This window comes from Pelecanus crispus, chromosome 4 (assembly GCF_030463565.1).
Source record: "Pelecanus crispus isolate bPelCri1 chromosome 4, bPelCri1.pri, whole genome shotgun sequence".
NCBI classification, from domain to species: Eukaryota; Metazoa; Chordata; class Aves; order Pelecaniformes; family Pelecanidae; genus Pelecanus; species Pelecanus crispus.
Genome location: NC_134646.1, coordinates 57,483,409 through 57,509,777, shown reverse-complemented (window position 1 = coordinate 57,509,777; position 26,369 = coordinate 57,483,409). Strand labels below are relative to the sequence as shown.

Sequence of the window (26,369 nt, the reverse complement as noted above, 5' to 3'; positions counted from 1 at the left end):
TTAGAACCAATATTCATCTTACCTAGACAAACCAGAGAAGTCAGCTTCTTCTTCTTCACATCTCTCATCTAGCTCTTTCAAAGCGAGAGTGACATCCTCTTCACAGATAGATTCAGAATAGCTCTCAGGAGCTGCTGCCTCTGCCAGTTCTGGGGTCTCTTCCAACTCAAGAGATTCATGACAGACCAGACAGTCTTGTTGTTCTTGTAGTAGGTATGACCCAGTGTCTTCACTAGCAGTGCTAACCTGTTCATCCCTTACTGCTGAACTGCCTTCCTGTGAATCAAAGATACTTTTATTGCTTTTACTGTCAGGGCTTATGTATTCTTATCAGTTTCTATTATGGTAAAGCAACAGAGTTATAAAAAATTGTTTACAAATATCTATTTATACTTTAATCATTCAGCTCTTTGGATTGTTCACACAGTTTTACTTGAGCAAAGACAGGCAGTCTATTTGTAATGTTTGTAACTTCTGGTTAACATTAATATCCTAGAATATGACTTATTATTTATAGCAAATACAATTTCTCAAACACTCAATTAAATCTGCTAAGAGAACACTCCCAGAAAAATATCTGCAAATAGCCTCCAACATATTTAGATCACAACAAACACAATCAAGACTTTCATATTTTACTTTTCTAGGTAAGGACCAAAATGACTGCCTCATGCTTGCCTTTGGGGTCTAGAACCAGTACAGAACATTTCTTCTCCTTTCCACTCTCCATTTTAACAAGTTTCTAAAGCACAACTGAGCAACAGTGTAACAGATGAACAATGGTGAAAGCATACTGCACTATTTTTATTATTTTGCCATTGCTGTTAATATAGGGAGCTTTAAGGTTTAACCCTGAATCTCTAAATGTAGGCTTTCAATCACTAGCCATTATAAAGAGACGATGATTAAACTCAGGTAGGTAATATTAGAATGACCCTTTCTCCCTTCCCTCTTCCTCTATTAGCATTGTTATACTCATTAACATCGCTATATTGAACAGAGGAATTCAGATTTAGTTAATTTACAATGAAACCATTTGAAACCTTTTACTGGATTGTTCTGTGGAACAGAAATCATGCTTTCTTGTACTTGCTATTTCCTAAAGGCACAAATTATCAGATGTTTTCATTCTTAGTGTGCTGGTCTTCCTCTACTGGCATATCCAAGACTGGTCAAAAACCTTTGGGACAACCTCTAAGCATACACATCACCTCATGGCTTTCATCAGTCTAAACAGATACTCTGATGGATAAATAACTGTACACATATTAGAAAAGACAAGTCGGCTTTAAACAGAACTTATCATTTTCTTTCACAGTGATCCTAAGCTTATCTTACTTTGACTATGGTACTCCTCAATGTGACTCTCCTGTCATTCAACACAGCTAGTGACCACACTTCTAATGCCTCTTTTGTAAAAGTAAAACCTGGAATTTTACTGCACAGAACAGCCATTTTGTCACACTGAGCAGCTAAGGCACATGGGAACGCAAGACACTTTTACAATATCACAGCAAAATAATTTGGATTGAAGCTGTGGTCCATTTCTATTATAGATGTTAACATATGATACAGAGCTGCACTGATCATGTCTGGCAGATGCACATACGAAGGATACACTTTTAGAAAATATAGCACTTAAGTGCTAATTACTAGTTAAATATTTTCTAAAAGTGCTAATTACTAGTTAATAAATTTACAGCTAAGTTAGTCTTCACAGTGCCGTGACTCCTGATTTCTGAGTTTTCTGTGTAACATTGGACATGTCTTTACTACCAACATGAATGTTCTTTAAGTATCTTAAAAATGTGATTTATATAGTTGACAACTCCACAGAACCTAAGGAAAATTACTTCCCTCATAAATCCACAGTGCGAGTAAAATAGAGAATCATTTTAGTCAGAAACTTTCATATACTTAAGCTTGTAAAACTTATTGTACAAAATTGAAAATACTCCTGTAAGCTAGATTGTAAATCCCCAACTGTAATGTGAAACATCCTTTTTGCAAAGATACATGCTATTACTGGGAATCAGCCAAATACATTTAAGTAAACTATTTACTTAACTCTTCAGCATCCCTACAAGAAAAACAAGAAACTCAACTGCATCTAATCGGCACACATATGTTTTTAAATAATTTTGATACATATTTATATTTAAAACATTTTGATAACTGACACTTGGCATGCAATAAAATGCCCGTGTTGAAAGAGTTATATATAAAGTACATGAGCATAGGAAAAAACAACGACACTATGCTGGGAGTTGTGCAGTGTAAGAATTCAGAACAAAATTAGTTTTAGTGGCTTCACAGATTTTTCAAAGTGAGTTGATAGTGTGCATGTTTTCAGGCTTATTCTGTTAAGAGGCATAAAGCCAGGTCTCCCTTTCAGCAACAAAATCCAACTAGATAGCTAACTCTTACAGAGGTAACTTTGAGTATTTGAACTATGCTTGAAGAAAACATATGTATTTGACAGAATCCCATATTCTAACAAGCACAAAATAAACCTGGAACATATCACATTTAGTGATTGCATTTACATGCATTTGTAGTCTTTTTTTTATTTATATATATATATATATATATATATATATCTCAATTTTTTCTGGATGCTGCTTAGACATGAAATTATTTTACAGCCCAGTTTAAATGTTTTCAATATTTTTAATGACATGAGTGCTTTTTTGTGTGAATGTTTTCACCTGGATTATCAGAAGTGTAGTGATTTTATAAAGGGAGCTGCAGAAGAACAATATAATGTATATTTATATATAGTATATAGGCAAGTATAAAGGCTGTCTCAGAAAGAACTACGAAAACGTAAAAATGAGTTAGAGCTGGGAACGTACCACAAGCAAACAACAGAGAAGACAAAAGTTCTGTCATGGTGAATTTCATTCTATAAAATCCCAGCTTACATATCACTTCTCCCTTTTGAAATCTTAACATAAAACATCTATCCTATGTGGAAAAAAATCATCCAGACTAAGTGTTCTTCCCCACCCAAAATTCTACTGGAACAAAAATGCATGTTGTAGACAAGCAGATGAAGCATTAACAGAACAATTTGTTTGACAATCTAAGCATGGATGCTCTACAAAAGTTGAGACAATTTATCAGCTGCAATGTAACCAAACACTTTAAAAACCAAGCATATAGATAGTCCTAATGGAAAAATATGAAAAATGTTGGAAAAAGCTGCTTTATAGAAGTCATAATATTACACTTTTAGAAATGTACTCTTAAGTATGTCTTTTGTTCTTACAGTTATCTTCAGTGTTAGCTAGGTGGGTGGTTTGCCTGTTAATAAGAGTGATTTTCTACATAGCAAACAGGTAGACTGAAGCCTTTATTCAAAAACCCCCGTCGCTTGAACCAGTCAGTCAACTGTTTAAACCAAGTTGGTTGAAGACTCATTCTTAAGTGTAAACCATGCACTGGTTATTCAAATACACATAGGAATAGCTTAATTTTCTGGAAAACTCAATAAAACTGCACATTCTGTTAAAGATGGGATTAGCAATGCTTGTCCAAATAAAAATAAGATTGCCAGTAGCATCAATAATTTTAACTGAAGAGATAAAAAGTCCACCCAAACCAAGCCACTTCAAATTCAAGGAAAAAACCAACATATGAAGTTTTAGCTACAATTACTAAATATTGTAGGAATTGTAGCAGATGAGAGTTTTACTTTAAATGAGTTATTTTAATCTTAAATTATTCGAAAGATTTTAAAAACCAAGAAACTGAAGTACTCACAGATTTGCAGGCGGCCATTAGCTTGAAATCTGTCTCAGTCCATACAGGCCTTTCCAAAAAAGTATACCACTAGCATCTGTGGTCCTTTTTAAAGGATTATTTAATGGAACCAACTGCTAACACAGCTGGCCTGAGGTTTTATTCCCACATAGCACCAACCACATTAACCCAAAGAAAGCAAAAAAAAAAAAAAAAAAAAAGTATTTGAAAGAAAATGATGTTGCTCAAGAAGGATTTCAACCATATCAAGTGAAAGCATCTTGAATATTAGCCTATTTTCATTCTGCACCACAAAATGATCATTATCAGCCCTTCAGGAATATTTTTAACCTGTGGTAAGTTCCCTCCGTCCATCCCAAGTAGTTTTCATACTGAGGGAACATTTTATAAGAACATTCCAACAGGTTAGAAATATTAAAAGCAAATCAAATAATCAGTGTAACAGACGAAAATTCAGTTGAAAAGAAAGCCGAAGTTGCTACTAAACACTAGAAGGAGCCCAAATCAGCCATGCACCAGCCCACATTTCTCCCCACCTCAGGCAGCTGGTTGCTAGAGTTATCTAGAGGCGAAGCCTCCAAACTTGGGGTCTCTGTTCTGATTTGAAGCACCTCTTCTGTTCCCACACTGCTAGTGGAATCTTGAGACTGAAGTGATAAACCAGCATGATCTGATATTGTTTCGTCTATGGCAGAATCACTGTTTAACTAAGAAAAGAAAGAAACATGAAATTCTTCATAGTTTAATGAACAGATAAATTACAGGGGAAAAACACATTAGTTTTTAAATAGGCTGTTTCAGTATGGTTAGCTATTTGAATTTATTTACATATTACGAGTTTAACAGCCTTACACTAAAACCATTACAAGCATCACATGCATTTCTGTAACATTTAGCTTTGAAGAGAAGTTTGAAGTTATCCTTGGGATCCAGAAAATTATTTCCTTTCTTGTTCTTAAAGGTCTTTGGCACTGGTGAAATACTAGATCAAAACCACTGAAGAGCAGAGCTCTTTGTTATGGGCAACATTAATACAAACTTTGCCTAAAGTCTGGAAAGCAGCATACTATCCCTGCTGCTCCCCATCCAGTCAATTTTTTCCTAATTTAATTTATGTAATGCAGAGAGACTTCTGAGTGGCCAGCATTTTTGATTCTTCTCAGTTATATGTACGCATGCTTCAAAATTCATAATTAAATAAGCAATTTCAGTGGTTAAACACAACTGAGGCTCCCATGGGATCACTTACTGCTCTTGCTCTTGCTTAGTACTTTGGGGTTTTTTTTAAGCTAGGAATCCACAAATCCAATGCAATTTTGCACTTCTATTTAAACAAATATAGTAAGTATAAAGACACAAGAAAAAAAGAATGTTGTACTAGCATTATAAACCTGTTATGTACCACCAGTAGGTAAAGTAACTCTTTCCCTTCATTTATGTTGTTATGAAAAAGAAGCTTAGCCACATTAATTTAGTTCCTCTTTAGTTCACTTAAGCTGAAAGCGTGAGCCATGCTTACCCACTAAAAGTACAAGTGAAAGCTTAAGTTCTCAGATTGCTTTCACAGAAAAATAACTTACCATCTGTGAACGAGACAGTATCTGACTTGCAGTCAGGGCTGCTTCTTCTTCTGAAGACTCATCAGTATCTTCCTGGTTGGTCAAGTTCAAGCTGGGTGTGCTACCAGAGTACTGACATTCTTGAAGAGACGGTGTGTCTCCTTTGTCAATACTGTCAAGAGAGCGCCTGCGAACGCCCCAGTTGAAGTTGTCCATGCTTTCACCCTGTAACAAAAAAAGTTTGCACAGACATGTATGTACGAATTTCAACCTAATAAGATTAATACACAAATGCAACACAGAAAACACAAGTACTGAATGCATTATGAACAGAGTTTCAATCAGCCCTTTAATTTTATCAAAATTTTAAATACCTTGTTAAATGATGTTTGTAGATAAAATATATGGCAAATGAAGTAGAAATCTTTTGAATATCTTCTTGGAAAGTAACTCAATATATAATCTAGAACTATGTCAGTATCAATTTTATATATCTGACTAGAAAGTACAAACACACCACAGACAACAACAGATGAACAAGCCAGGGCACCAGGCTGCAACTTACCTGCAGCTCCTGGTTAGCAAAAAGGAAAACACATATAATTAGAAAGAACGAGGACAAACACTTAAAGATACTCTAGAACCAGGGAAAAATGTTTTATTACATAAGATTTGCCAACAGTAAAAGACTGATTCAAGCTCTGAAAAAAAGCTTTAGTCAAAAAGCTAGTATTTAAAATAATTTCTCTTTCTAATGGGAGATTGATTAAAAAAAATAAACAAACTGATGACAAAACACTAACACCAGCATGCTTATGATACATTTTCTCTAGCATAACATGTAAAGCAACTGTTTCAACAAACATCGGATGAAGTTCTTTAACTAACATACATGAATCTAAACTGACCACATCCAACTGACAAAGCACCATCAACATTAATTATATACAGGTTGTAGAAAAAACAATGACTGCATTAACTGTTTTACCAGCTACTTTGTGTCAGTTTTATGAAATGCACCCTAAACACCAGTAGCTGGATCCCTTCTGTTTGCACATTTTAAAGCTGGGACACTTGGGGTTTCAAACATCCAACATACTAAGTGAAATCTGTATCTTAAAAACACTAGTGTTTTAATTCACAAATACAATAATGATCTCTGCTTTTCTCAAGCACTTTGTCAACCTTCAACAATTCATCTAAGAAAGATGGAAAACCTGATCAGTTCAATTCGCCAGTCTACAGACAGTTCCGAAAATCCCACATCTAGCCCCAGTTGTGCAAGTATGGGTTCCAAAACTGCTCTAACAGAGTGAGTGTCTCTTGTGGTGACTTAAGAGATCATCACAACACATTAAATAGGCAAAGCAAACTAAACATTTTGTAGTTTGTTTCTCTCTTAATGATTTGCTTTGCTCAAAAAAAGGTGAAAAGTTATGGCAAAGCAAAAGAATCCCAACAACAACAAAGTACTACTTCTGTGGGCTGAAGCACTTAAATTTAATCTAAGTATTACTCAGATTTTAATGTAAAAGCCCCAGTTCATACTGTTGACATTTAATTATTAGCAGCAAAGAACATTCTATATTTTGGTACAGAACTAGGCAGCTCTTATATAAAGTACACAATTTATATGTAATGCCCTAAATTTGTACAAGCTGTACTTTTTCTTTTCTTTTTCTTTTTGTTTTCCAAGTATAGCACTACATGTTGCATACAGGCAAGTAATGAGAAAGAAACTATCTTTTCTTCATTATGATCTGCTATTAAAATAATACAGAACATGAAGTTAACTTGGTTTGGCAAACTTTTCAACTTTTGGCATCCTACCTGCAAAGCCCCATCTAGTGTTAAAATAGTTTTTTTCTACTACTGAGCCTTGATGATTCTGAACTGTTTGACTACTTGCATTCAATATAGGAAATTGTATCTGTATAGTGTGTGGTCACATATATGCAATAGACCATAATGAGCCTGTACTTTTCCTAGAAAATGCAAATATTGGCTGAAGCGAAGCGATACACAGGAAGCATGAAGAAAGTGAGATAAAACTAAAGTATTAGGGGGAAAAAGAGCAAGATTTTGTAAAAAGGGCTAGATTGATCAGGAGAAGAATAATCTTAGAGTTTATATAAGCAGGTATTCTTCTTAGTAGCTTGTTGACTCATGACCTGCAAGGGTCTCCATTACTAATTCAGTATTTTGTGTAGACTGTAAAAAAACCACTGAAAGAAACTATAAAGCATTTGATTTCTTCTCCCCAGTCCTTTTACCATCCTACTTTTAAGCTTTAGCAAATTCTGAAGCATTTTATTTATCCCCAAAAAATAACAATTGTTAACAGAATCTTTACTATTTCTCAGTATTTAATTTTGTTTTACCTCCCCTCCATCTTTTTTGACATGAGGAGAAGTGGAGGAAACGTAAGAACTGCAACAAACCAGATATAATGCAAAAGTCAATGCAAGCAATTATGGTGACCAGGTCAATCGTATATAATAAGATAGTATATCATACAGTTTGTAACTTTGAAAGCTCTTCTTCATGTTTTCAAAATGCAGAAACATATCAGGAACAAAGATTATGCCATTTTCTTAACATATTGTTCCACAATTAAGTTTTCTACTGCATCATACCCAGGTGTTCATCCTGTCATTGGCTTATACTGTCATATCACTTCACTTTCAGATTAAGACACTTAACCTCCCCCCAAAAATCCGAACCTTCCCACAAAAAACACACAACAATTTGCAACAACTTAACACTGCAAAGTTTGTGACACAGGTTTCTCTATCGTGTAAGTCAAGTTCAATCATGTTATAAATTCTTCCCAACTGGATTAGTTAGAAGAGCTGCCAATTCCTTAGAATTGCACCAACATAACCTAATTTTTAAAACGTTCTCAAATGGAAATACACAGAAGAAATCCCAAGGTCTCACCTCTGCATCTTCCAATTCAACATCTAAAAAGTCAAAGTCTTTAAAAACTCCAAATTGTTGTTCACTGGTATTGTCTTCTACAGCCACTTCCTCCTCTTGAATCACCTCTTCAGTTGTTGAAATAAGACTAGTTTGTTGATCTCCAACTTCCAAGTCTTCATTAGAAGAAAACACAACCTGCAGATATGGGTAAAAATAGAAATAAAAACTTCCAACTTCTATAACTCCAGAAGTCAGCTATCCTGCTTCCTGTAATTTAATGGCATTAGTGGCAGTTAGCTTACCACTATAATGATAATACTGGGGCAAGTGCAGACTGCAATTTGTTTCAAGACTAGTTGGATTTTAAACTACATCTTTAAACTAGTGATATCATTTGCTCCTTAATGTAACTGAGAGCTGTAAAGGTACAATAAAGAGAAAAATATACCCCTGAACCTTCATTTATATAACCACAATATTAGTCAAACTTAAGAACAAAAAATCCATCATAATAATCATCCACATAGAATCAGAATCATAGAATCGTTTAGGTTGGAAAAGACCTTTAAGATCATCCAGTCCAACCATTAACCTAACTTTACCAAGTCCACCACTAAACCAATTAAGGGTAGAGTAATAATTTCATGTTTCCTGGCTTGGAGGCTGGATTATTTTTTAATGAAAGTAAAATGAGGAATCATTAACGTTAGAAAGGACCTGTAAGATCATCAGTCCAACTATCAACCCAACACCACCATGCCCACTAAACCATGTCCCAAAGTGCCACATCTACACGTTTTTTGAACGCTTCCAGGGATGGTGACTCCACCACCTCTCTGGGCAGCCTGTTCCAATGCTTGACTACTCTTTCCGTGAAGAAATTTTTCCTAATATCCAATCTAAACCTCCCCTGACGCAGCTTGGGGCCATATCATTTTTGCCTACCAACTTCTGTGGAAGGACCGTATACCTTTTAAAAGGCATCTAATGCTGGCTTCCAGAAACAATAATCTTAACAAATAACAATTTGCTGTTTATTTCCATTTGAATTTTTAAAAGTCTCTTCAGTTTCAGCTTTCAGGCATCTAATTTTATGTATTTTAACCTCCTCCACTAGATTAAAGATCCACCTCCCATCAATATTTTTCCCCAGTTAAGAACTTCTATGTCACAACAAAAAACAATATTCTAGATGATAACCATGGTAGGCTACTCACTTTATTTTAAAAGCTCTTAATGTCATCACTACCATTAAGCTTAGTATGCCAGCGGGGGTCTTTTCTGTGCTGTACACAGAAGTAACACCATTGGCCTATTTTTACTCAATAGTTAATACTATTGCTCCTACTGATGTCCATGTTAGTTTGAAGGCATGTGATCCACTGGTCATCTCCAGTGGATTCTATGGTATTTTCAATACGGCATCAACATCCTTCCAGTCCTCAGCCATTGCCGCCCCTTCTCTCTAAAGCGTACCTTATTTACAAGGGACTAGACAGAGATTTACTCCTAACAGGGGAGATCTAGTTGCAGCCCCTATTCTAGGCAAGACAATTAAAATTCGTATGGGCAGCCTCAAACATACAACACACTATTCTGGAGCAACAGTGTAGCCCTGTTCTTCTGTAAAGAATGTAAAATGTTGAGAAAAAGTATTAAGGATTAGTCTGATCATTGGAGCTCCTTAGTAGTCAACTAATTTGATTTGGAGAGGAAAGATTTGAGTTCCAATCCAAAGACTTAAAAAAAAAATCTTGTTTTGATAACTACGTAAGCAAAAAATTAAGACTTAATCCTAGTAATTTATCTTTGCTTTAAAACATATAGTCCTCCCCCATAAGACTGACCTAAATGCACTGAAATGGCAACATTAGTTTTGGCTGAATTTAATCACTGTTTTGAAACCTGTCTAGTAAAGAACAGTGCCCACTGGACTTCTTGAGGAATAATAGTAATTTATTACATATGATTCCATCTTTTTTTACCTCTTCAACTGGATTTGTGAATTATTGATCCAAAACCAGTTTGTCAAAAACCGCTCTTCGTAACTTCACCAAACCTGAAAACGCAATAGCATTCTCACTACTGGGATTTAAAAACCAAAACAAACCACCAGCACCACTTACTGAAGGATTCTTGGGAAGACCAGATTCTGGACCACATAGAGAAAGCACGTTCATTAGCTTCTCCCTAGTTCTTCTCTGAAAAACATATCAAAGAAAATCACATAGCAAGGCATCTGCTGGAGGTCCAGGTAGAAATGTAAAATGTCTGCATTTTTAACTAGTCATCTCGCATGCTGACATCCTCTAAAAAGAATCTTACCATTTTTTCTTTTCACTGGTATTAGCTTTTAGTTTATGCTATATTCATTTATTGTTTTGCTAAGACACCATATAGACTTCAAATTACATTTCAACACATGTTTTTAATATGTTCATAAACACTGTCTATAATATATGTATAATGTGCTTGAGATACAATGTACCTGAGATAGTTGTGGTCTCTTCCAGCTGACAGGAACTAATGCATTTGAATTGGAGCCTGATGAAGTTGAAGAAGTGCTGCGGGTGACAGCAATGACTTTTGGCTTCCCATTTCTACCAGCTGCGCTGTGTTGATCACCATATTTATTCCCAATAATTGGTGTCTATCAAAACCAACAAATCCTTTATTAAAATTCAAATCCATACTAGTAAAGTCTACACATTTGATTTCAGAATTCAGTATTATATAAAATGTAGGAGGGTTTGTCCGTTTGTTTTTAAGCATTCTACGAAGCCCATGCCTAATCCACTGAGCACTGGTACACTGGCAAATACGAAGCTGAATACTTCTACTCTATGCAGCAGGTTGCCATTCTGCTGACTTGCGTTTTTTTGAATAACAACTGGATTGTCAGTATAAAACTTGCATATTTTTAAACACACTTTAAAAACAACTGTGGTCTAAGTTTGAAAGACGCAAAGCTTTTCTATAGATCATTCACAGACATGAACAAATTGTTTTCACAGACCAGCAACTGCACTAACACATGCACACTTCTGAAAACCGAAGATCAAATTCAGCTCTTTTGACAGCAAACGCTACTCCAGTGAACTCTGTGGGAATTCGTCTTGCCTGTTATCTGCATGCACTGAAATTTCCAGTAAGGAATTCACTTACCAATTTAAGTAATGCTTCTAAGACATCTGTATCTCCAATCATTATTTAGGGTCAGCTTCAACCAGGAGCCCTTATTTTTGACTACTAAAGTTTCTACAGTTTTCACATCCCTATATTACATTGCAGCCATTTGGCTATGCTCCCCTTTTCAGACACAGAATGCTCATTATCAGCTGTATTAATATATTTTTTTCAGTTCTAATGAATGCTAATTGGGGGGTAGGGGTGTTGTGTTTAACTACAGGAGGTTTTTGTCCAGTTGTGTCCACCTCACACTGAGGTTCCTATATTCCTACTCCCTCCTCTAAATTTTCTCACCCTTCCAAAGTCATGCCAAAACTGCAGTACAGGGTTTTAATCCTCCCAGCCCTTGAATGCACAACCCTTCATTTGATGAAAGCCTGGAATGTTCAGCTGCAAGCAGCAGCCAGCTGCATTAGCCTGCTCTCTGACACGGCTGAAATATCCTTGAGAATAATCCTATTGACTTTTAGTAATTAAAACCCTCCAGACATTCAAAGGGGGAAAAAGGCAAAAACAACATAAAAGAATTCAAAGTTTATCTTTCAGTATGACTCTAATTACACGTATGTAAAACTTCAACATCTGCCATTCTTAAAAATACTTTTTTTAAAACATAGAAGTGCAGAAGGCTAACAGAAAACAAATGTGAGTTTGCAACAGGAAGTCAATTATTGCATTGTAATTTAAATATAATAATTACCTCTGATATATCAAAATGAAAATCTAAGGTCTTCCCAGGTAGCTCCTTGGAGACGTTATTAAAAATTTTTGTGAATGAGATTTCAGGAGAACCTACGTCACCTCCGTAAGACTTTGGAATATCATTAGGTACAACAAGGCTTGCTGATCGAGACACCACCAGTTTCAAAATATTAAGGGCTTCCTTCCAGTATGGACTCTAAAGAGAACGTACACAAATTTCAAAACAATCACTTCAAACAAGACAGCCATTTCTAATGTACAGAAGGATTTTGCACTGATTCATTGCAAGATTCCCCAACCCAAAAGCTCTAACCTTCTACACACCGCTGCAAGGTGCTAGCACAAGTGGGCGGCTTTGGACCTTGATGCGCCAGGAGGGCAGCAGCAAGGCACCAGGTCATCCCACGGTGGGTGGTCAGGTCCAGCCAGGCAGGCTCACTAGCTCCAGGTCACAGAGCCAGCCACACCAGATCCTATACCATATCCCTCGCTCCCTGTATTTACGCTATGTTTTTTTACCACTGTCTGAAGTATCTGCCCTTCATGCCCCAGAAGATAAAAACTGATAGGACTTAAAAGCAAAATAACTTTCACCTCCTGGTATCTTTAATTATTTTACACTTACGGGCAGAGTAAACTGAATTTGAAACACACAAAAATATTTTGTGCTTTATATTTCCTCACGCATTTCAAAGATCTTAAAAATAAAAAAAAAAGGCAAAAACATTTACAAGGTTTTTAGATATAGTATCAAACCGATGGAATGCTTAAAAAAGCCAGGGCAAAAGTATGAAAATGTAATATGTGGCAGAACCTGAGTTAAGTGCACTCTCCTTAAAAAGATGATTAAGGTAATGTAAATAATTCAGCAGTTTCAACTACAGAGATTATGGAGTGGATCACAGAAGAGACACCAAAAGCAGCACCTTGCGAGAGTTAAGATTTACACTCCTGAAAATGTTAGGATTCTACCTGAAACTTAAATCTTGCAGGTTTTGAAATTAGCAGGATGGCTGGGGTTTGGGGGTTTTTTTGTTTGTTTCTTTGTTTAATTAGGATGCCATGTTTGTTAAAAAAAAAAAAAATTTATTACATTAAAAAAAGCCCACCACTTTCAAGGCTCTAAGTAATATATACTTCTTCGTAGGTAATTACAGTCTTCAACAATCTCCTGAATTTCTGTGCATCATAAACATAAAAAAGTAGTCTCAAACTTGAACCATTCTGTAGCAACTTAAATGTATTAAGATGCATTGTGATTGCAGAGGACTCAAAAAAAAAAATCAGCTTAGTAGCACCACATTTAAGGAAGACGTTCATTTATGATCTCTTCTTTTGTCATCTATAGTAACATGTTTTATCGTATCAAAAATACACAGGCTACTCTGGAATTTTTTTTTTGCTAGTACCATTATTTTGATAGCTAACATCTTCTAATTAAGATTACACTCCATGGTAGTGTGGGCTTGCATAGAAAGCTCAGATAAAGGTTAGAGTGGAAGCAAGCAGCCGTCAGGCCATGAAAACTATAGTTATGCTAATCATTCCATTTTGCCTAATGCACTCTGACAGGAGCACAATATCTAAAGTACATATCCATCAATAACAAAATGTCCAGGAACACTACACTTCCTGGTTAATTATGATTAAACCATTTGACTGAAATACATTTGGCAATAATAGAATTCAGGAAAAAAGAAAAGCTGGGGGGTGGGGCGGGGGGGGAAGAAGAGAATGTTGTGTACTGAAATGGTTTTATGCTCCAGGCATTTTCATAAAATCTTTCAGCAAGATGCTAGACCTTCTTTTGCAAAATGGATTTTCAGTAAATTGTGTTCGAAGTACAAAGGATCAAATTACCTGGGGCAAAACACCATTGTTCATCTTTCCAGGACTTACTTTACTAAAAAATGCACTCAAATTCATTAAGGTGTACCTTAATGTTCCTCACAGATATATTAGTGAAAGTGATTTAAACATGCATTTGACTGTAAAACTTCCTTTTGAAAACATGTGCACTTAAATAAAACATTTGCACAGTATTTAGCAGTAGACATTTCCTTATATTTTATTAGTTCAAGGATCATCTGCTATAACTACATAGGCAGAGTTGCGCACATCTGTAAATAGACACATATTCATCCAGGTAACTTGTCCTACAAGATGTAAAAACCAAAATGGACAAAGACATAAGCATATAATGAATTAAGTACGTAGGAGAAAAAATAAAATACTATGGAATCTGACTTTGAACAACTCCTTTTATATCTGAAATAAATTAATTCTCAAAAAAAATTCAAGTGTAATTTCACTACCACTTTGATAATAAGTAGAAAGGCTTTAATGGTTTCGCAGAGTACCTACCTGAACATATTTACCAATAACTTTTATGATTTCCAAATTAAACTGCTTCACTGGCGCTGTGGATAGGTCAATATGACTCAGAAGACTGTAAATGATCTGCAGTAAGGACTGTTGCATACTGGATAAACCTTTCTCTAACAGCTAAAAAAAAAGTTTTAAAAAATACATAATTTAAATAAGGCCTTTAATGGTAGCAAAAAGTAAAAACAAACATTAAAATATAGTTAACTTCCATACAGACTTATTTTTTCCTTCAAGAAACTTAAGTGCACCACTTCATGATTTTCAAAATTTTATTTTAGCATTAAAAAAATTGTAATGCAATAGAAGAAGGTTCTCTGTCCTAATTCATTTTTTTCCCTGAATTTTGACATGTTAGCACAGATCTAAAGCACCTAATAACGAAATACTTCTCACTAAATAAAAGTGTTCATACAAATTGAAAATCTCAAAGCTGCATGAAAAACAATTATGTCTATGCCTTAGAGAAGGCTAGTATACACAAGCTTACAAAACAAAGTAAGTACATATAACTGAATCCATGAAATTGTAATAATATTTTAAAAAAAATCTTCATCAATTTGAAGTGACATACTTCAAGGACAAGCTCTACAAGCTTTTCACACAAGGTATTTCTTCAAAGGTAATAGTTTTCCTCTATGAATGGCTGGCAGAATCACATACTGAATTCTATAATCTAAATGATCTTTGATTATATACTGTGCAATACTTACAAACTGAACTTTGAAATTAGTTTTTAGGTTGTGATAAGGACATCTTTAAATGTGTATTTGGCTAAAAAAGGTCTCAAAATTTGCACTAAGTATACCTTGCTAAAGTCAAGAGAGTGTGTGCATTTTATTCATGTAGAATGGAATATAAATATTTATTACAAAACACTACTATAAAAAAAAGGGATATTTTATTAGAGGGATTATTATTTCAAGGCACATTTAAATTGTTGTATTCCAAAATGGCAGTAGTCATCCCTTTTCTATACCCTAGAACATTTTATTATTATTCTCCCATTATGGAAGACGTGCCTTTCCCCCCCGGTATTCAGCATCATGAAAAATTGGCAATGAGTAAATGTAACGTTGATCACAGATTGTCAACATGAGATACACTTTTATTAAAAATTTACCTCTGCAAGATAAGTTACGAGGTTAAATGTGGCATCTGAGAAAGAGTCGTGCAAGTATCTACACACTACATTAATCCAGTTCGAACAGTCTCTGGAATAACTGTGTGTACTGTATAAACTCATCATATGAGCCAGATTGGCAAGAGTTAGTGATTTCTCCTCTGCACAAACCTGAAAAGCAAAAAGCTTATTTAATTATGTTAGAAATGACAAATTTTTGACCTAAGCATTCACAAGTCATTATGCACTTTTCCCAGATTTCACACTATTTTCCAGTAACTGAAATCAAACTAATCATACAAGCAACATCTACAGTTTCTGTTGAATTTTGGAACCCGACAATTCACTAAAAAACTAGTAGAGAGAACTAGCTAGGAGACTTAAACTGCTTTTTCAAATAAATAAATTAATGCATCAGGTGTAAATAACAAGAATTTAGCTCCATGTTGCTGAATAGGCAGCTGCACTCAGTAGGCATTCATAAGCCTTGACCTGTCTCTCTTTCAAGCCTAGACCAGTCCTTGCCTACGAGCCTTGCATTTGTCAGAGCTACGAGGGCTTGCATTTGGGAAGGCAGTAGCATCTGCAGTAGTAGTACTGTGGCATCCATGCCCCAAGTTCATCTACTACTCATACCAAACTTACCTTAACTAGCACCCCTAGCTAGTAGTGCGTGTATTAACGGGACAACAGTGATTTCTGGATCTGCACCAGGCATGTAGTCCTTTCAGGTGGCCTGCACACAGTTAAGTGATTTACATATCACAGTTTGGGAAGCCAGGGGGCTGTTGGCTGCATCTCCTGTGACAGCCAGCACTTTCGTATTCCCCTTTCCACATTCTCCCTTAAAATGCAGGCTGTCAGCGCAGCGTACCACCAGCCTGGCTGGAGATTGTTGGTGTGTACCACGTACTGCTTTAACAGACACTACAGTTCAGAAATATTCCAAAGTTAATCACTGTGTACAAGTAACAGAAAGAACATAGTACCTTTTCTTCTCTATCTACCAGTCTGAAAGGTAAGGATCACTTCCTTATCACAAGTAAATTAGGAAGTGTGCTTAAAAATTTATTAAGTTTATACTTAAAATTACAAGCTGCAAAATCAGACAAGTAAGAACAAGTAAAGGATACCATTCATAAGCAAATGTGTTCTTTACATCTAAAGTTTATAGAATAAGCAAAATGTGTTTTTTTCATTGACAAAGGGAAACTCAGGGGTTGATATGAGGACCAACTATATAAATCAGGACTGGATCACATCTTTAAAATACAACTTGTTATAGTTATTTTTATAAGACTATTAGAATCACATGAAAGTACTGCATAAGAGAGCAGAAAAATACAGCAATGCAGGTGGTAAACTCCTGGATACTCCCCAAGCACCATTTTACATACCTTTGCTATCCTGTCAGCTGTTTCTTTACAGAACTGAGTTGGGTTATCAAAATGTTGGATCAGATGAGGAAGTAGGCACAAGATGTTTAGGGGAAATCCTAAACACATACATAAACACAGTTATATGCGCCCTAATGATTTTAATATGACTTAATTGAATGTGGAGTTACGTAAGCATGTTAACAGCTTTATGGTATTTAATAACCCTTAGAGCACGATACACATACATTCATACAGATATACAAATTATATATACACACACGTACCTAAGTGTGTAAGTATGCAGAAGGTATATAAATGTGTCTGTGTATAGGTATAAATATGTTTAAGATGAAAATAAAATCATCACAGAACGAATTAAGCAAAACTACCATGAAACTCGATAGCTTTAGACAGCACAGTCACAGTGTTTCAAAAATGTGCAGATGTTTGAAATAACACTAATTGAGCTATTTAGCACAAGATCATGAAAAATAATACATGTGCTCTTAAAACTTGCAAGCAAGTTTAAAGTAAGTTAATAGTCAATACATAAAGTTTTTGTGCAGTATTTCTTGGCAGATAACCATAGTGTGTAATGTATTCCCACTGTCTGGCACTGTAATATCGACAACTGCAAAAAGCATTTAACTGACGGGTGTTTTTTAAAGGCAAATGCATAATCACTACTGATTTTGATTGCACTTAATTTGATGAAAAAATACATTTTCATTACATATACAGTTACTAAAGATACCTGCTAACTGAGAAGGATCCACCAAAGCATGCCTGGAGATTGTGATGAGTTTACTGAGGAGATGAACTGTCATTTCTTGTGTAGCTGCTGAAGTAAAGCCTTTTAGGAAAAGCTGCTGAAGGCCTGGAAAGTTATTCCATTTCAGTTTATTCTGCACCTTTTCTATCTTTTCCCGACTCTCTGATTTATCCAGAGGCAAGTGAATAAGAAGCTTGTTGAGTAGCTTGAGAGCCAAAAGGTACTCATACTCATAATCTGACTCTAGCAATGAAGCTGCAATCCAAAATATGGTGGCCATCAAGTTGACAGGGTCAGTAGTGGGCTGCACATCATACATCCCTCCCTCTCTCAGGGAGGAAAGGCTTCTAGTCCTTGCCAAACTGCCACCATGATTTATCCTTCCATCCATTATATCCAGTGTGTTGCTCCGTCGACGGTCACCTCTCCGCTCACTGATTAAATTCAGTCTCAAAGAATTACTTCTTGCATTGCTGTAGTATCCCAAACAACTGCCACTATTAATGGGACTTGTGCTTAGATTTATCTGTCCAGTGCTTTTCCTATTAGCTGCATACTTGTTTCCCATTACAGAATCATGGTATGAGGTTCTAAAATAGAAATCAGTATTACATATTATTCCATGCAAAATGCTTCAATAACATATAGTTTAGAAAAAGGGAAGAAAGAAAAAAAGATTTGACAATAATCACATATATACATACACAGTAAATACTCTGCTTCATTATCAGAAGAGTATTATAATATACAAAAATACAGAATTTCTATATATATTACTAAAATATCCATGCAGCATAAGGACAAGACTGTAGCATCCCATTATCTCTGCTACGAAATCTACTTGCTACAATCCCAAAATAGCAAAATAATTGCATAACAATTCAGTAAGATCAGGAAAATTAGCCTATAGCATGTAAACTATTATCTGTAAACGAAGATCTAGCATTCCAACTTACAGATGTGATAAAGGTAGAGAAATGAATGAATTAATAAATGAAATTATTTACTTATTACCTTATATTTGCCTAAAGTATCTGACCTAGAAAACCTAACACCTTCTAGTTCTGATGCTGAGAAATTGAAGATATTCCTAGAAATCTCAACATTTTCAAAAACTTTGCCATGAAGTCAAACAAATAAAGACATCTGTACTTTTAGGGATTTTTTTCAGTTTGATAAAAAGTCATTGAGTTAACCACTCAGACTGTAATGAGACACACAAATGACTCAGACTGTTCAATTACACTGTTCTCATATATGGACAACAAATTTGAGGCATAAGACAGACTAGCATTTGCTGTAACTGAAGAAATTTCTTCTGTATTAACACTGGAATAAAAGTATTTATTGCAGTACAGAAGTTTTCATCTGTGAGCCTTAAATTATCTTAAATTATCTTAAATTACCTTTTAAAGATCAGTGCCATTACCTACATTACACGTATGGGGAAAAAAATAAGACCCCCACTAATTACACTATTAATCAAGGTCAGTAGGGCCTCATTAAAAAAAAAGTTCTAAATGCACTCAGTGCCTTTATTTTTGAGAAGTTTCAGAAGAACTGACAACATTTCAGAACTGAGCCATAAGGAACACCTTGAACACTTTTTTTTTTTTTAAATTGGACCCAAGAGGGTAAGTTGGAAAGGTAGCAGAGATTTCTTTTCAGAAAGTCTAGACTCTAAGGAGTTTTGCTTGAGGCAAAACATAAAAGAGCAAGCAATTTTCTTATTAGGCTACAACTATTCTGCAAAGACAACAAGAAATTATTTAATTACATTTATAATACAGATCTTTAATAATTCAAATGTGTAAAAATGTGTTAAGGTAGCTTGACTAATAAGAGAACTTACTGAGAAAGGGCAGAAAGCAGGTCATAATGCTTCATGGTTTCAGCCAATGTATCAATAGCAGACTCTAAGGTCAGAAGAAGTTCTATGACAAAACCCTGGGGAAAGCCAGAGGTCATTATAAATTATGCAATATGCACAAGGAAGATCACAGAAAATCTACTGAGCAGTGATATAAAAATATAAAATCAGTATCAGTAACTGAATTATTATTTCATGCTTCAATTAGAACACAACCCTGATGAGACAGCTCAAATTAGCAGTATAGATTGAAGACAGGAAAAAACTTAAATTTATTTCTAAATATTCACAAAATTCATTCTGGTTTGCATTGTTTTTAAGGATGGAATTAAGGATGGAGTCATTTAGACTCTCATTTTGCAATATTAAAGGATTACATCCGCTTCTTTACACATACAATGACACTAAGTTGGGTGGTTGTTAACACTTTATCAGATTAAGTTCTTAATAATTTAGGTTTTCTTTTATTTTTTATATGGCTGATCTCAGGATTCTCCAACTGTGAAAGAGAAGGTGTTTTCAGGAAACAGGTGTATCAAACTCTCTGAAAGTTCCTATTGCTATAGGAGAGGATATGCACAGCTCATCTTTTCATCATTTCATTAGGTGAAAATTCAGGAAGTGTCACGATTAAAACTGTTTTGATATCTGAAATATCTTTATTTAAAAATAAAAAGGAACTGAATAAAAAATGCTTTGAAATTTTACTGTCATTAAAATAAAAATGTAGGTACATCATGTAGGCAAACTTAGCTTTCTAATAAAGTGGGGGGAAAATTTCAATACCTGAGCTTCTTCTCCTGCATCTCCAACAGTTTCTACTAGTCTGGAGAGAACATCAGAAAGCGTAGATGCAGTAAGAGGCTGCTTCAGAGCCCTGAAAATCTGAAAGGACCTCCCAGCATAATGTCGAGAGGAGCACGAAAGCGCAGTTTGCAAAGCAACTTCACTGAGACGGTGTTCCAATTGAAATCCTCCTACAAATGCAAATAAATACTCAAGCAATGCAATGCTTTATAAAAACCAAACCCACTTGAATTTACTAAGGAGTAAGTTACCAAAGTAATTCTTAACTTTAAAATACTATCATCTTCTACATTTTTCTCAAGCAGTATTGCTCTCAAAAATCATTCCAGGCATATGAACTTGTATTCCATAATACTTAACACTGGAGAGACTTGTAGAGAATAAAACATTTATGGTTTGAATAGTAAGTGTCCACAATAAATTAATAAGATACTTTATCTCATTCCTGAAAGATTATATTTCAATCTGTCCTAACAGAAACATGAACTGAAGTGTGCAACACACAAGAAAAATCTACTATTTAGAAGCAGTGAATGATCATCTAGAGTGATTTTACAGATCATCTGTAAACTTACAGGCATTGAAAAAAATGCATTTAGTTTGCAGACTTGAGCATTCTATGATATTGACTGTTTTCTAACATACCTGAGCTAGACTGTTTAAATATAGATACCACATGCTTTAAAAACACAGTTAACTGTTCAGCACTCTTTATATTAGGGTTCTTGGCCGAAACATCTTCATGATTCCAAAGTGGCCCTCTTTTCCTAAAAATATAAAAATAGAGTAAACAGAATATAAAACATAGCCTTTGTCATTAATATTTTTTAAATGTTATTTTAAACTTAAGGTTAATTGCAAAAGAATCTACTACCTATGGCATAAAAGAAATCATTTAGAACAGCAGACACAAATTGAAAGAAGTTTGAGAACTGTCCAATATTGTACAAAAATATACAAGAAGTTAAGACAAGGTGAGAAGCAATATATTAAACCCAACTGAAATAGCATAAATTTAGGAAGAGATGTTCTCTATTAGATAATATTTAGTTATCTAACAAAGAACCAGTACAACTAACACCATTATACACTTCTTAAAACAACTTACTTTCTTCCCATTTTCTTCACATGAATAACACCCCACTATTCTAAATTTAGGCTGATGTAAAGGGGTTTTTTTTGTTGGCATAATTAATCAAAAGCTTTGAGAGACAAGTGGGATTTCAGATTTACCCAATCTTGAAAGCTTTATACAAACTATCATACCAACTGCACAAGTGTTGCTTGCTTTACAGATGTTCTTTGCCACCAATTCGTATTTTCTGAATAGCCAGCTCTCTACTATTAGGCAATCCATAAACTCCACACAAATCCTGCAGCTCCCTAATCATCTTTATGTATTCTAGCCCTAATCCTTTAGTATGGGAACCCTTTAGATGGAAAAGGGAACTCTATAAACTGTGTGGCAAGCAAAGATGAGACGCGTGTGCAGAATATGGCAAAAGACTTTTAAACACTCAGGACACGAAAGGGGGGCCAAAATTCTCTGAAATTGTTGCAAAGTTAGAGTTGTTCATAGCCTGTATCACATAAAAACACTTCAGGGTTACACTATCTCTTACTGGTGAAAAAACAGAGACAAAATTAGACAACATGATGCTAAATAGTCAGGGTTTTGCCATATTTCCACAAAATACATGTCTTGACAGAAATGCAAATTTAAATCTTACCTTGAGGTAATAAATTCTATGAGAGTTTTCACTTTTTCATCCTGCTCTACTGAAATGTCAACCTCATTGAGGATTGTGGTGTGCAGATGAGAAATGGCAGCACTTGTATTTCCTAAACTGATGCTAGAAGAGGTAGAACTTGAACTAAGCCCTGAGTCTGTCATTGGGGAGGGCTGGTAATCAGGTATAAAATCATGAACACCTGCTGAAATAAAAACAAGATTATTATGAGCTGTTGACTGTTAATATTAAATATATACAAAAAAGGCCCTCTAAAAATCAATAATTCGGCAAATGTAATGAGAATAATTTCATGGATGCAATAATTTCAATGAAATCAACAAGTCTGACATCTGCAAAGTCTTTGCATGACTGGACCCTCAATAACGAACTGCTAGATCCCTCTTTAAAACCACTTATGTTTGATTTTGTATTGGTAATATGGTGAAATAACATCATCAGTCTCTGAGGCACCTCATCTTAATAAGTTGAGACAAATGATACGAACTACTTCCTAATAATAAGCAGAAGTTTTTTTTTTTAAAAAAAAAAAACCTCAGTCCCAGCATAACTGACAGCACTGTACATCAGTGAACACTAAGTATTAACTAGTGAATCAATTCTAAGCAGAGCCTATCTGGCTGCACAAAGTTTCTCTGAAGTTAATTTAATCTTGCTTCTGTAAGATTTTCTCTCCATGTAAAGAATTATGTGGCAATAAAATACAACTGTGGTAACTCCTCACATTATGCCTATGAGATCCTAGGAGAAAGTAAACTGGGAAGGAAAAGAGAGTCATGAATCTTTTACTGTAACAACTGTACATAAGTTTGAGACTCACTGACATCTGCCACAAATTTTCACTCTAAAAAGCTGGATTATTAGCTGGTTCAAACAAAATTTAGCATCAGCTAGTCTGACCTTGTGCTAGGCATGCATACCTGTAATCACTTTATCTTAATCCCCAGCTGGAAATGTTTGATGCCGATCTCATTCTAGTTTCTATCAGACATTTTTGTTTCAATAATAGCAAAATACTGTGTCACATTTAGACAGTTTTACTCAAAACTGCAAAGATTAGGAATGGAATGCTTTGTATAGGTCACCATATAGGTGCACTGGTAAAGTTCTGAGAATAGGTTTACATAAAAGAATTCCTCCACTACGCCCACTTTTTATTTCCTCATTGCCATGAATATCAAATTCAGGAAACAGATTAATATTTTCAGTTAGTGACAAAACCACTTCTGATGTGAACAAAATGGAATGAACAGATTGTACAGCAATATGCTGCCACCTACTGAAATAATACGAAATACTAGGTTTCAACAAAATGAACTATTTCACATTTCTTTAAAAGCTACAATAGGCTCACACCATCAAAATACTACCTTCATAAAGATATACATGCAAAACATGTAATTCCTGTATAACTACAATATTGTAATGTTAAGGTGAACGTTAAAAGGTAGTATCGCAAGAGAGTATTGAACTGAATTGAGCTTATTGACAATGCAATTACAACTGACAAAAGTCAGATATTTAAACGCACTATAAACAAGTGAGATATATCTATCTTCTTGGTTTTTATTTCCAAGTGCATCATAAAAACTGCTGTATTATAGATCCAAAACGTAGAGCTCCCTCTGTCCTTTCCAGTATTATTTAATCAGTCAACTGTGCCCCCAACTCTGATGACTGGTAACAGGAACCATCTTCATTTGGCTTAATTATGGTACATTTTAACCAGCTAGACAGAACTGAAACAAAATACATTTTAATGCCAAGGGCACAGGAAAATATTACAAATAACAGAAATTTTAATAAAGCCTGGAAGAAGAGATAACTTTCCATGTCATTTTAACAAGCAACATTTAATAAATCTAAAGCATACCTGTGAAAGTATAATCTAAATGGGTAGTTTGTTTGACAGTAAGCACCCTGGACTCATTGAACTCTCTGTTTCTGAGTAGGACAGAAGCAACAGACTGGACATTACTGCCAGATCCCATCACTATCAGTAGATGCAAAAGCAGTCGTTTACAATGCTCATAGACCTCAGGGTGACAGTGGTCAAAACCTAACATAACAGGAAAATTGAAAAGCTTTATTAAATTCAAAGGGCACACAATTCAATTAATAGAAAAATAGCAGTATTCAAACTGGTCTGTTATATTTTACCAAACAAAAGATACATAGTTCACTAAATAAGCGATGGTTTTTCAGTGTTTCAATATAAAACCAAAAGCATACAGTTTAACAAATATTAATATATTCGTTTCTCACAGAACAGTAAGAACTGAAGATGTGCTCTGTATGACAATTACTACACAGAGAAACAGAAAGCAAAAATTTGAATTTTACTGTGCCTTCTACAAGGAGAAAGAGGTAAAAGTGGCTCCAACAGAAAGTGCCTTCAAATGACTCCAAAAACCTCTCAATTATATTCATATTAATCAAGCTGAAAGATAATTAGTTGATTTTTGAAAAATATTGTAAATATTAACAAATTAATGAGATTTCAACACAATGGCAAGCATTAATTTAAATGTGGAAAAGAGCAGTTACATAAATAGTTAACAGTTCCTAAGTTAGAAATATTTCTTTAAGATAGTTACCTATAAAAATTGCATGAAGCAAAAGATGCAAGTATCCTCCCCATTCCACCTTTACACTGTGGTCAACTATCAAGTCAGTTAAAAGGATCACTGCTATGTTGCATCTAAAAACAAAAAAATAATTTGTTAGAAGAACATAATGTATGAACTTTATGAAGAGCTGCAAATAGCTTAATATGCTACTAACCAGTACTCTTTAAGTCTATACACATCCACAAAGTTGTATTAAGGGAAAAGATGAATGCTCACAATGAAGATAGAAATCTTTAGTCCTCCAAATTAAAAGCTTAGAAAACTTAAACTGCTAGAGCTGTGAGCAAAACCACAGAAAATAAATCTACTATCTTTAAATCTACTGTCTTTAAATTACTATATTTGTGCAACACAAATTAAAACGTAAGGAATTGCCATCAGCATTGTTACAACAGTTACCTGTGAAGAGACATGCCCGGAGGAGAAGTTTCAGGCAAGTAATCCACCAAAGGTGACCAGCAGCCTCCAGTAGGTGGAAAAGGTAGAGGCTCTCCTTGATTGTGCTCCATCACCTTCAACCGCCAGTTTGAATACAGAGGCATAGAATCACCTAACACAACAGATAATTAAACCAGAAAAAAAAAATATAATACATTTCTGTATTACATAGTTTTCTAAAGAAATATTTATAAATTCTTGAAAAGCTGAGATCTGGGAGAAGGGGAGGGGGAACCAGCCATAAACAGTACTAGTTGGACACAGTTTAAAAAAAAGTGGTTATTTCTTTTAGCATAAGGATGATTCTACAGAAGACAAGCACATAACAGTAAGATTTTGTTGAACAGGTTCATAAAAGCGATGGATGCACATGGGGAACATGAATGCACATAAAGAACAAAAGGCAAAGTGATCTATATAATTTCCTTGAATTTCAAACCTCATGTCAGATAGGGAGTTAAGGTTGGGTCCCAAGGTCTTACTGAACTCATTTTGAAGAGCTGTATGTCATTATAGGCTAAGGAAGTATTTCTCAAGAGCACCTCCTTATATGTCTTGCTAGCAAAAATCCACCACTTCTACATGTCAGATAATGCCAGCCTGATATATGGGGTAACTCAGAACTTGCCACTTGTACAGTAGCATAGCCCAATCCCACTGCTTGACAAAAATCACTGCTCAGAAAAATCAGTAAATTTGTCAGGAAACACAGAAAGGCATTTAGGTTTTGATTACACAAGCTTCAAAAGTGGAAGAAACACATCAGCTATTTGGTATGAGAGTATACTGTGTTACACATCCGGAATATTTTTCTGTTTTTAAATGAGATGTCTTGGACTTCAGAATGATCAGTTAAGGCTAGAAACAAATAAGGAGACTGCCTCAACAGTTCAGTGTTTCAGTGATTCTACCAGTTGTCCTTTTGGAAGTATAGCTGCAGAAGTTTCAGAAGTTCACACATGTATCAGCTCGTTATCACCCTCTTGACTAGAAGTGACAAACTTCTTACTGAAGGAACATCTGAATTATGACCTGCTTCAGGAGAGTCAGCGTTGCTATCACAAATAGCAAAGAAAG

General features: G+C 35.0%; 1 protein-coding gene across 6 annotated transcripts in view; it reads right to left on the bottom strand.

The window, feature by feature from the left end:
- Positions 1-26,369, bottom strand: part of FRYL (FRY like transcription coactivator) — a 148,319-nt gene that overhangs the window by 21,498 nt on the left and 100,452 nt on the right. For 5 of the 6 annotated variants that reach the window (XM_075709549.1, XM_075709551.1, XM_075709552.1 and 2 more), the window contains 18 exons: positions 25,254-25,404; positions 24,822-24,925; positions 24,098-24,283; positions 22,204-22,408; positions 21,119-21,240; positions 20,453-20,643; positions 19,649-19,743; positions 17,779-18,386; positions 17,043-17,140; positions 15,646-15,816; positions 14,502-14,642; positions 12,136-12,333; positions 10,735-10,896; positions 10,373-10,447; positions 8,265-8,441; positions 5,346-5,549; positions 4,302-4,472; positions 23-276 (listed from right to left, as the gene is read on the bottom strand). In XM_075709549.1, the coding sequence (XP_075565664.1) occupies positions 23-276; positions 4,302-4,472; positions 5,346-5,549; positions 8,265-8,441; positions 10,373-10,447; positions 10,735-10,896; positions 12,136-12,333; positions 14,502-14,642; positions 15,646-15,816; positions 17,043-17,140; positions 17,779-18,386; positions 19,649-19,743; positions 20,453-20,643; positions 21,119-21,240; positions 22,204-22,408; positions 24,098-24,283; positions 24,822-24,925; positions 25,254-25,404 (3,313 nt within the window). The remainder of the gene's footprint in view (positions 1-22; positions 277-4,301; positions 4,473-5,345; positions 5,550-8,264; positions 8,442-10,372; positions 10,448-10,734; positions 10,897-12,135; positions 12,334-14,501; positions 14,643-15,645; positions 15,817-17,042; positions 17,141-17,778; positions 18,387-19,648; positions 19,744-20,452; positions 20,644-21,118; positions 21,241-22,203; positions 22,409-24,097; positions 24,284-24,821; positions 24,926-25,253; positions 25,405-26,369) is intronic. The other variant, XM_075709550.1, reaches the window with a different exon arrangement.